General features: G+C 44.1%; 1 protein-coding gene across 2 annotated transcripts in view; it reads right to left on the bottom strand.

Moving 5' to 3' along the window:
- The window catches only part of osbp2b (oxysterol binding protein 2b), a 51043-nt gene extending 39053 nt beyond the window's left edge, over positions 1-11990 (bottom strand). Inside the window, exons 1-2 of one of the 2 annotated variants that reach the window (XM_085294398.1) lie at positions 11429-11990; positions 5335-5543 (exon numbers count right to left, since the gene is read on the bottom strand). In XM_085294398.1, coding sequence (XP_085150524.1) covers positions 5335-5543; positions 11429-11586 — 367 coding nt within the window. In that variant the 5' untranslated portion in view covers positions 11587-11990. The remainder of the gene's footprint in view (positions 1-5334; positions 5544-11428) is intronic. The other variant, XM_085294399.1, reaches the window with a different exon arrangement.
- Between the last annotated feature and the right edge of the window lie 467 nt (positions 11991-12457).

Below are 12457 nucleotides of genomic sequence, written 5' to 3'. Positions count from 1 at the left end.
CTTGTTACAACCAAGGTATACAGATGTGTCAAATTAACACTTACAAGACTTAGGTTGCTTCAGTTTAACAGCAGCAATTTCAAACACCAAGCGTGCTGATTTAGCATCAGGACCCAAAGCAACGTGTTTGCCCAGTAAAAGTTATCTTTACTGCTGACTAAGAGAAGAGTAAATTGCCATCTCTGTTCTTTCCAGACAGCAGTCACCTACAGGCAGGGTGATTCAGAGTTCGTTCAGCATGATTATCCTAAAAAGGAGACTGTTTACCACAAACTGTTTCAAAATACAGTGGCAGAGGAAGACGGGAAGGAAAAAGAGACAATGCCATGCATTTTTAAGTCAACGCATGACAATGGATTCGTTCAGTTTAGGTTGTTTACAGTGAAAAAAAACAAACAAAAACATCACAAAGTGGGGGCTTAAAGAGAATGTCACATCAGTGGGAGAAAAGACAGGTGGCGTCTAACTCCAAAATCAATGTGTCAGCATGGCTGGCATTATGTAGGCCATGCTGGAAAGGAAGCCAGAGTGCAGAAAGGTTAAATCCACCGTGAGGCAGTAAAAGATTTGATTTCATACTGTTACCTTTACAAATGATTACAGACAGAAAAGGAAACAGGAAGTTAAATATGGCAGAAAACACAGAGGAGAAAAGAAAAAGACTATCAGACTCGTATCATTTCTGCCTGGTTGACTGTTTGGACAACCACAGCTTTTAGGCTCGCTGTGAAGCCTGGCTTCAGTTGTGTTTGTTATGTCACACGCCTGAAAGTAGCTCTGATCTCTCAGTCTCCATCTCCCTTGTCTTTGGGGACTGAGCTGATCTTGCAAATCAACCTCAGCCAGCACACCCGTCTACATCCAAGGCAAACAAGGGGAAGCAATTCAGTGCACAGCCACAGGAGAACTTAATTGATGAAGATAATAGGCACACCATCTGTCATTTCATAACATCCTTCACAGGCTCAGAAAGTAGCATTTCATGGCTAGAGCTCATTGCAGATGAAGCAGCTGCAGCATAATTGGGAAATTGTTTTGTTGTTTTTGTGTTTTGTTCACCAAATATGTCAAGGTGTAGTTTTTGGCTCTATGGTGATAACAGCAAATGTGAATGTTTAACATAAGAGCTAAAAGAAAAAAAGAAAAAAAAAGAAAAAAAAAGAAAAACACTTTTTCCCAATAAAAAAATAATAATAAAAATCATATACTAGACAAAATCATCAAGTTATTGATGCAAAGACACATTACTAGTCCAGATTTACTGCCATGTAGGCTGATGTTGCACACATTATGACTGTCCTCTAATCAGTCTCCTTCCCTGCCCTAAAAGGTTCATTTACCCTAAACGTCAAATGATGCACAGCTTTCTATTCAATTTCTATATATTATATATTAATCATTTCCCCATTCTGCTTAAACACCTTCAATGTCACCTACTAAGCACAGAAATAACACTTAAACCACCACTAGTTCCACACTGATGAGTTATCACTTCAAATGATCAAAAAACAAACAAAAACACAAATACAATAGCTGACACATGATAAATACACAGCAAGATCTAAATCATCCTAACCAGATATCCAAGTCTGAGTGTGCACACACACAGATTCCTGAGGACAACACAAATGGAAGAAAAGCCATTTACTTACAGGAGGGAGACCTTATGCTGCTTGTATCATCACCCACTACTTGGCAGGACAATCACAATTATTTAAGCAACAGAGAGCAGGTGGAGAGGGGAGAGTTGAAGAAAGATGATGATGGTTGTTCCATTCCGACCTAAACCCTGGATGCAAAGCAGCACAACCGGCTCAGTGAGAGAGCCGGGAAAGACGGAGAGAGGGAGAGAGAGGGAGAGGGGGTGGGGCGGGAAAATCAGACAGCGCGAGGGATGGTGAGAATATAAGAGGGTTAAAAAATTAAAAAAAAAAAAAACAATGTAGTCAGTTCACACCAAGAGGTGGGGAGCAGGGAGAGGTGATCTTGATGAAAATAAATAACTGAGAGAAGCATGTTTAAAAGGCAATACTTGATCAGTGCTCTCTTCACCTTTGAAAATATGCTGAAGGCTTCAGGACCTTGGACAGAGCTCTCTCTTTGCAACTAAAGATAATGCAACAGGGGACAGAAAGAAAAATAACTGATCCACTTCCAGTTTATGTGTCACCAGAGTCAGTAAGTTGTACTGCTTATAGATTAGACACCCAGTGCAGATCAATGCACTGCTTTTTGAAAACTCCAGACTCACATCTTCTTGCACGCCTGATGGATTGGTGTCTGATACCGATGCCAACCTGATCTGCATCTGTCTGAGTTCACTCAGAGAAACACCCGAGTAGATGACTACTACAAGAGTGAATTCCTCTTCTTCTTTTTAAACTTCCAGTAAACCATTTTACTATCCACTAAAATTTATCAAGAAAAAAAATAATAGCTTGTGCTAAATTTACAGGCTCGGCAGTGTCAGGCTGTGATCCCACTTTCACAAGCCGTGAAGACAAGGCAGAGCAACCCAGGAGAGAGGTCACAGTGAAGTGAGGGAAACACTGCCACCTGCTGAGCTCATATGCCTTAGATTTCAGCAAGTAGTCTCAGTTAGAAAGCCAATCTCAGCCTAAATTAAGACAATACGCACACGAGAAAAGTCAGCCAAATGGAAAAGCAGCAGAAGTGACACCAGCATTCATTAAGGCAACTGACTGAAAGATCAGGTCAGGTCTACACAAGATCAATCTTATTGCCGGCTGACAGCGAGAGACTTGAAATCCAGTAAATTATACAGAAGACCTAAAGAATAAGGGCCTAAAAATTACACTGCACTGCATGTCTAAGCAAAGTAACAGTAGGCAACGTCAAGGATTTCACTTTGTCAGTTCTGCTCTGTATTGACACGCAAGTCATGTTGTGCTCGTGGCTCCCCCGAGGAGACAGAGAGGGAAGAGCGAGTTAGTAAATGCAGGCGCCTGGTCACTGATCCATGTTTGCTCATGGATAAAGAACAATATGCTCTGCATTACGCTGGAAACAAAACTCACCACAAATATAATGTTGACACTTTTTCCTGACTGACATGCAGCAAGTTAAGACGATATGAATACACTCAGCAGAAGTTGACAGATATTTAAATTGAAACAAACTCACTGCATCATCGAGTTACAAAGTCTAATGTTTGGCAGGTAATAACAGCATTTATGCAGCAAATATTGATTTCAGGCTCTACGATTGTATATGAACCATTTAACAAAGTCTCAGACTGACAGTTTCACTCTCTATCATGTGCTATAAAAGCAACAGCATACCCTGAGTGACTACTGCAGCGCACACAGGTGCTTTTTTTTTTCCTGTGACTTCCTGTTTTAAAACGAGCATACATTCTGAATTATTACACAGCCTATTTAAACACCTTCTATGGGCCTTGACTTAAAGTATAACCGCTAACGGGATCTTTGTGGTGATGTCAGCTTGGACCTGAGACTTTTAAAGCCTGCCTGTGAAAACAAGACGTGTTGTTAAAGTGGTGGTTAAAACGTTTCTACAGTAGGAAACAAACGTCTTTAAAAACTTCTTTGGGGCAAAGTCAGCAAACTTTTTAAGTGGACTATATGCAGTTTTTGTATCCTAATGTGCGTTGAAATTAAAGTTAATTCAAAAATAACTGGCCAAATAAATGACCAGAGCTGTTTGGCTGCTTGAATTTAAAAGGACTTTGCTGAAGAGGCACAAAAAGAATGCTGTGTTGCACTATGGGAGCTGTAGGATGCAGCATTTTAGGAGTTTGGGACACACTATGGATTAAAAAGTCGCAGTGTGTGCCTCTTTGATTTTGTGCGTGTGTATATAAATGGACTGGCAATATATGGCACTTTCTTAGTCTTAGACTACTCAAAACATTTTACAACACTGTAAGCCACTCATGGCATTTATGCACATAATCATACAGTGAGTGCTTCATCGCTCACACACTGATGGATGCATGGGGGCAGTTTGGGGTTCAGGATCTTGATCTTGTGAGAACCAGTCCATGTGCCATCACTGTCATTTTGATTGCCTCCATTTTAAATGAGAAAATCTACTATTTGTATAATTACATTAGAGTAAAATATGTAGTAAAATGCTTCAGGGTTACATGGATGTTTTTATAATACCTTTCATATTCCTCTATAAATAAAAACGTTGCTAGTGTTTTACAAATATCTCTTTAAAACAGCCTTTACACTGCAATTGTAAATGTGTCACACCTATCGAAGCTTGTCTCAACTTCATATATAAAAAAATAAAAATCACATTGTGTCTTACAAACCTTTCCTGCATAGTATTTTTTCAAAAATCCCCATTAAATGGAAACTGCTTTGTGTCTATGTCACCCGCTCTGGATTATGAACTACCAATGAGACACCAGGGAAACCAAGCTGAGCAAAACTGGTTAAATACACAAAGAAGGTCATGTTCTGTGAAGAAAATAAAGGACATCAAACTGCAGTGGCACAAAAGCTTTAGCTGGACATCAGCATAATGGAACTGGTCACCAAAAATGCACGCACACGCAAACACACACAGCCAAGCTGTTCAATAGCCTAACCTTTTCAAAATACAAATATACAAGCATTCCTGTCCTGCTTACTGGAAGTGATGAGCTGAAAAGCTCTCACATCCCCCTCCTGCCCAAGTCTATATTTAGTGATCTGACTTTCAAATGGAGGCCAGAGCAATATATAGCCTGTCTCAGTCTCTCTAGGCCCTGTCTGCAAAACAAAACATCCAGGCAGAGAGGCTCTGGGACGATGCCAGGGTGAAACGTGAAGAAAAACGGCTCTCCTCGACTTTTCCCACAGCCTTTGACCAGAAACCTTTAATACAAGCACACAAGAATAAGTCCCCTTGGAAAGGAGAGTGTTCTGCTGACAGGAGGTTGAATGGAAGCTTGGTTCTCACAGTCTTATTAGCATACTCCAGTTTGTTGAGTGAGCAGACAGCGCTGCCCTCTCCTGGCTCATAACGGAATGTGAATGACATTAAAGAAGCAGGACAGCTGTGATGAATATCAAATAGCACTGGACACCGGGGACCAGGAACAAAAACAGATATATCCATATTTCTAGACTGGCCTAAAAACTGTGCAGAACTCTGCTTAACCAGTAGTGAAATCACCTGAGATAAACAAGACAAAGGCACACTGTTCTTTTTGCTCAAACTGACTCAGTCCAGCTTGTTATTTATCGGATTCTGACCAGTAACACCTTGCACCACCAGCTCACAGCCATCTTGCCCACAATTTATGTGTTGCAGAGCTATTTTTCTATTTAGGCAGCCGGTTACTACATCTGTCCTTACCAGACTGATCGTTCATCATCCGGATTGCTTTAGCTTTGGCCAACTCCAGTGCCGTGACCCATCTCTGCCGCTCCACTTCTGTGCTGGCCTTCAGATGGTAAGTGCGGCCGCCGCTGCTCAGCACAATATTGCAGGCGTCCTCTGTGTCGATGTGTGCAGTTGCAAGGTTTATAGTTCCTCGGCACGTGTGGGCCATCTCTGCCTGTGTCCTGCAAACAAAACGCCAAGTAGAAAAAGCTGAAAACTTGTTTTGTTTTATTTTTCCCCTGTCTTACAATCACATCATTCAATCCTAACACTGTAAATTCATGTTCATATCCATTACAGCAGGGGTGCAAGTAGGAGAGTGGAAGAGGCATGTGGCCACTAAGAACAAGCAGGGAGGTATCCACGGTGATCGTGTCAGTCAGTTTTCAGGACTGTTCACATTATTTCACTCAATAAACACAACCTTATACATGAAATTACACCTGCATACAAATGGAGCTCCTGATTCACTCAGCGTGACCTGACTGCCCCTGCTGCGAGTGTGTTGAATTGTGGGTATCTGGGTAGCCTGTAAGTCCAACTGTTGCGCATAACAAGGCCTTTGTCTGAGCGAACACAGGCAAACAATGAAGAACAGTGTGAACAAAGAGAGAACAGAGTGTGAGAGGAGGTAAAAATGACAGAGCGATAGTAGGGAGACAGAACCAAAGCAGCAGGACGAGAGATTAGAACAAAGGGTAAAGGGAACAGTGGGTTGTATGAGTTGATGACTATATGTATTGTGTAAATCTTTGACAAAAGTGTACTCCAGGGCTGTTTCTAGCTCAAAATGGGCCTTTGCGGGTGGGAGGGGCACATCAACGCAATTGCTCTGCATATAAGTAAAGCAAAAACAAAAAAAAAAAAAAAAAAAAAAAAACTGTACTTAATAGAAATCTATGCAAACATTAGTTATTTCAGTAGTTTTATGCTGAAAAACATACATCCTTTACATGTTTTGATACTTTCCTTTAGTGTGGCTGAATGAAAATATGTAACAGGCAAATACAGAAAATACCCCCAGCTGACCACAGCAGATGTCTGCCCCTCCCTGAGTCTGGTTCTGCCAGAGGTTTCTTCCTGTTAAAGGGAGTTTTTCCTTCCCACTGTTGCCAAGTGTTTGCTAATAGGGGGGTCATCTGATTGTTGGTGTTTTCTCTGGGGTCTTTACCTTACAATATAAAGTGTCTTCAGATGACTGTTGTTGTGATTTGGTGCTATATAAATGAAATCAAATTGAACTGAATTAAAAGGAAAATCCATTTCAATGAGGTTCGTTTAAATACAACTAGTTTTTTTTAATAACTGAAAAGAAAAAAACTCTACAAAAACTATGCACTTAACATTCTGCATTTGAAAACTGTCTGCCTGACATTTTGTCACAGTTAAGTGAACTGAACTGCAGGGCATGGGTAGACCCTCGTGGCCTTTTGAAGCAGGTTTTCAGCCCGACCACAGACTGCTGATTTTGCCGATTAACAGCCTCAACCGGGGAGCAGCAACTAATCAGCAAAATCATATGCTCCACTCGCTCTTGTGAAGTGCAGAGGTTGTGTCAAATGAAACAAAGAGATGCTCAGCCCTCCATGTCACATGTCTGCCTGCTCATACCCTTGGAAACGGCCCCTTTGACGCACCCGTGCAATCATGTGAATTTGTCTGTGGGTCCTAACATCCTTTCATCCATCCTCAGTGAGCTCTCCCTGCCACAAGCAGCTGCCTCTCAGCAGCACTAAGCTCCCCAACAGTTCCGGCCTCAGCTGACACTAACAAGGTGGTTGCCGCCTTGTTGAGTGAGAGTTTGAAGTGTATTTAAAAGTTCTGCCAGGCAGTGGCTTCCCCTATACAGCTTCTCCAGGCTGAAGTCAAGTCTTGTTATAATGCCAGTCCAGAACAAGCGGTTCAGTGTACCCTTCCTCTGGCACTCGGTGCACATCAGTTGCGCAGACAACACCGCACTGTGGCCATGCGAAGCAGCGCGGAGGGGCAGCCGGCAATCCTGAACAGCCCAGATTTCAGCCGAGCTCAGCTGCAGAGTGCCGGATTTAAGTGGGTCAACAAAGGGAATGTGCTGCTGATGAGTAAGATGAGAAGCCACACTGATCGCTTCTGCCCTATGGGGAGGTGAGGCCATGCAAAGGCCATGAAATCATACAGTCAAGGAAACTAAAAAAGAAGCTGGGAAAGAGCGAAAAGAACCACGGAGGCATTAAGGCACTAGCAGAGGGGATAGGGGGAAGGTGAATGTGGGCTGCTGCTGCGGGTAAGCGAGGGGTCCTGCATGTTGCGCTCAGCCAGGAGAGAAATGCAGTGCTTTACCTGTCGGTCCCCTGCGCACAAATCCTCATAAAACACAAATCCACCGATCTGGAGCATGTAATGACAAAACAACAACCAGTGAAGAACACAGAACAGACGGCCGTAAGCATGAAGAGGCACACAGAAGAAGGCAAGGGAGTACCCTGAGCATGAGAACGCACAGTACACAAGTTTGTTATTCTGGCTGCGGGCCCATCACAAGACAGGGAAGAAGCCGGCGACTATGTCATGCTAATGAAAGAAAAGAAAGATAAGGAAACCAAAAGCAATGACACTGCAGCACGGATGGTGTGACATGACCTGCTGAAAAACCAAAACAATGAGATAATGAAAATGTGGCCAGAGCCCCTGATCTCTTCAACATCGCTGTGCTGCCCTCAGCTTGACATAAACACACAAACAAACACACACACTAAGAGATGTACACTCTTTAGCCTGGTGCAAATACCAGAAAACGAGCCCATTAACAAGATTAGATCAGCGCAGCAACATCTCTTGTTCCAGCCACTCTGCTGATGTGTCGGAATAGTAAACAGGATTCAGGCCAGGCTTTACCCTCCAGCTGGGCCGAAGGTTGGCCAGTTTCCCCGCTCCCTCTCCCTCCCCGCCTCCCAGGAGCTGAGAGGTGTGAGCTGTAACGCCAAAACCTGACTTTCCAAAGGGACGCAAGAGGTGCCGCCCCCCCACCGAGCATTTAAATTGATACTATCTAGTTACTCTCCCGCAGCTGAGAAGGAAACATGGAAGGCCTGGTCTAGTATGAAGAGCAAGGCTGGATTTACTGATACAGCAGCTCCAATAGCACTCAAAGCTTTAATACCCTGTAATCTTCCCTAACACACCAAGCTGGATATACTATAAGAGGTGAGAGTATTAAAACTGTGAGGAATAGTCAATTATGCATCTTTTTTTTTTAAAGAAGTTCATTGAGAAAAGAAGGGAAATATCTCCTGATATTTCTGAGGCTGAAATAAAAGCCAGACAGAGCCGCAGTGTCACAGCCTTAACCAATCAATAACTACCGCCCTGTTGAATCTCTATAAAACTCATTGTAATTTACCAGGAGCAAGTACTGAGTGCGTCAGTCAGCCCACGAACCGTTTCTTATAACCCAGCAGTTGTGTCGCAGCACCAGCTCAAAGAACCAACCCGCTGCTTTATCAACAGCAGGCCTGAATGAAAGGAAACCTTTGGGGGCATTGACTAGTCTTAATTGCCACGTCTGTCAGTACTGATTTATCACAAATACAAAGTACCCTTTTTAAAGGGGGCGGGTGGACCCTGCGAATTATTAAACAAAGCAAAAATGATTAAATGCAGGACAGGCTACATGAGGTTGGATGAAAGTTGTCTTTGCTTTAAAGTGTGTGACACGGTTTAATGTGTTGTGAATTGTATTTCCATTAAATCAGATAACACGCTGATGCAAAGTGACATCGTCTTTCTTCTGATGCTTCAACCTAAAGACAAAAAACAGTCAGAAAACACTTTAACCTAACACGTTGTCACATTTGACTGACTGTTTCCCCTTTACTTCACTCACAAAAGAAGCGCAGACAGTCAGCCAGAGAAGGCGCAACACAAAGCCTGAAGTCAGACACGCACAGTGTGGTCTGCCAGGAAGACAGCAGTGGAAGGGACAGCTCGTTCGCTTCGCTGCCTCTGTGCTCAGATGTCGACGGGCTACCTTTACTCCGGGGACAGCAGTCACCTTACAACATAATGGACTATTAATAGAGGGTAGAGGCAACAGGCATCTTTCCTTTCACCACAAGCACGGGCAGGTGTGGGGCCGCATCTACCACACCTCTGTCAAATAACCCCGCTGGCACGAAAAGACAAAGAGTCTGTTTCAGAAAGTGTGGCATGAAATGGTCTGAAAAGAGATTTGATTGTGTTTCTGCCAGCACACAGAGTAGAGAAAGCTCCCTATTCAATCTCCATTTTTAGTTTTGGAGCTGCAGGAAAACATCGTGAGTCAGAAGTTTGCTTCACAGCCCGGGGAGGCAAAATCGTACTGATGAGCATTCGCCGCGTTATTTGATGTACACAGACGGTTCGCAGGGGACCCTTTAAACAAGCACTCTAACCTCCCAATTAAAGATGACATTTGAAAAAGACATTAACCCAGAGGGATCAACTTATGATTTGCATTATTTTATGGCTGCAAGCAATTACAGAGTGCATTAACACATCATGCTAGAGCCATCTAAACTGTGAAAGCATTTAAACTTCACAGTCAAGGCTTTGACTCGCAGCATGGTGAGCAGAGGAAGGTTAATGCCATTAGGTGCACCTTCACTCTTTAATTAGGGAAACTGGGTCAGAGACAGGGCGAACATCTGTTGCTGGAAAACACTATGACCAAAAGATCCCACTGATATAAATGCTTTGGTAACATGACAGGCCTCAGTATGACGTACAAACTGCTGAAACCGTCTGTGTACATCAAATAATGCAGGGTGTTTCAGTGTTGACAAAAGCAGCAGCAGTAGCAAACAAACAGGTTAAACATGCAACAGCCAAGCAGTGAAAGTGAAAATCAACTAATTTTGCATGACCAAACAGCAGCTCAAGATCTGGCTTTCTGCCTCTGTCCCACCATCTTTGTCAGTATATCAAAGAGGTTTAGGGGGAAAGCTGTGAAGATTATGTCACACAAAGCAGGTACAGCTTTGTTCCAGAGTCTGGTTCTGCCTGATGTTCCTTCCTGCCAAAAGGAGGTTTTTCCTTCTCGCTGTCACCAAGTGTTTGCTCATAAAAGGTCATATGATTGGGGCGTTTCTCTATTATTGTAGGGTCTTTAGCTTATGATATAAAGTGATTTGAGGCGACTGTTCTTTTGATTTGGCTTTATATAAAATAACATAAACTTAATTGAAGCAAGTCTGTAATTCTCATTGCTGTTGCCAAGGAGATTTGTTGATTCTGACTGGCTTTAAATTGAAGTGCTATAGTATAAATCCACGTTACTAACTGAAATAAGCCTAGGAGCTGGCGTGCTTTACGATCCATTCAGAGAGCTCATGTATGAGCTTGAACACCTGCACCTGCGGAAACATGACTCCCGCGGAGAAAGCACCTGATCCACAGGTGCTACTACAGCTAACACTAGCTCGCAGCTACCTGGCTGTGCGATAGGAGCGAGGACAGACGGATAAACGATAGCGACCTTCTCTCGCACAGTATCCCGTTACGGCGATCATACTAAGTGGCTGGGCTCAGTAACGTGACCGTGATGCAATGAATGAATGCACTCTGAAAAGTAACGTGGCGGTCATGTGGCGAAGGTATTTGAGACGGTGAAAGTCACATAAAAAGAAGTATTCAGGGCGAAGGGTTATTAAATGTGTGTTAAAAGCGGCCGGGCACCCTGTCGTGTCGGTCTCCCCGGGCGGACAGCTGGATCTGCAGCCGCCTGACAGCTGATGACAGGAGGCTATCGTGCTAGCTTGGTGTGCTGGCTAACGTCTGCGCCTGCCGTGACATGATTTCCCACTTATTTAAAGGACTAGCTGCCCTATATGTCCCCGTCTGTGTCACTGTCTCTCCGCGCCCAGCTGTCTTTTAAAGAAAATCCTGACTTTCTCCTCCGTCACAGCTCCGGTAGCTAGCTCTAGCCTGCTGCTAAACAGCTGAGGCAGCCAGCTGTAGTGATGCGCCGACACAGAAATGTGAGCACAAGTGGCGTTTACATTTTCCAGGGGGAGGGAGGAGGAAACATACACGCCATGCGTGCGATATTTACCTGTAATATGACAGCAGGCCATTGCTGAGGACAAACCACCGCCGCTGGTAGCCTTTTAGATAATTGGTCCATTTAAAAAGCCAGCCTTTGTAAGTATCCGACCCAGGTGCCGGGGCCGCGGCAGAGGCGGATGCCGAGCCCTTCCCTTGCTCGCTCATCCTCGGCTCCGCCGCACGCCACAGAGTGCTGGATAAACCGGGAGCAGCGGAGACAGGGACACTAGCCCCAGATGGTCCACCAGGGCGAGGACCTTGTCACTGACAAATGAGATCGACGGAAGAGGGTCCGGTGTAGGACGAGAGAAACCACCGTAAACCCCCTTCACATGACGCCGGAATGGACACCGGAGGAAGAACGAGAAGTGATGCCAAGACACTTTGCTGATGCAGACTGCGGAGGATTCAGAGCACAGAGCTGGGCTGGATAGAAGGGAGAGCCCTTACATGGTCTCAGCGTAACCTGACAAGGCTGCCATCAAACTAAATTACTTACATTACGACAGCGATAAACAGTTTGTGGCACCAATTTTAGGGAGAGGGCGGCCGCTACCCCGGCCACTCATTGAGGGGGTTGCACTGAGGGGGAGTGTCCGCTCTATCAATTCAAGTCTATAATTCAGCCCCGCACCACGTGACGTTGTTATCTAAACATTCCTAAACATTTGACATGCGGTTTTGGCTCCTGAATTCTGATCTGATGCTGTCAGATTGAGTAGGGCAGACAAACCAAGTTAATCATCAGTGTTATTAATCCAGCCTGTGCCTTTGCTTATAATCCAGGTCCTAATAAATCAGTGGTACCGGTGCACATCAGGGTGAGACACTTTTGGCACCCTTTTACACATTGAGTGTAGGGCAATCTGCATTTGAAGTAACAAATAAACCACATGACTAAGAAAGCCTGCCCCAGAGCTACTGCCTGCTCTTTGGGGGTTTGCTGTGTTATTACTTAATCTTAAATCCCCGGACTGCCCAGGGTAACCTGTGTCATTTTATTCTTTTAGTTTGTATTATGCTGTCACCTAAATGG

This window comes from Mchenga conophoros, linkage group LG12, assembly GCF_057382185.1.
Source record: "Mchenga conophoros isolate Kocher_MC1m ecotype Shallow Benthic linkage group LG12, M_conophoros_male_GT1.1, whole genome shotgun sequence".
In the NCBI taxonomy this organism is placed as follows: Eukaryota; Metazoa; Chordata; class Actinopteri; order Cichliformes; family Cichlidae; genus Mchenga; species Mchenga conophoros.
This window is presented reverse-complemented; position numbering and strand designations above follow the sequence as displayed.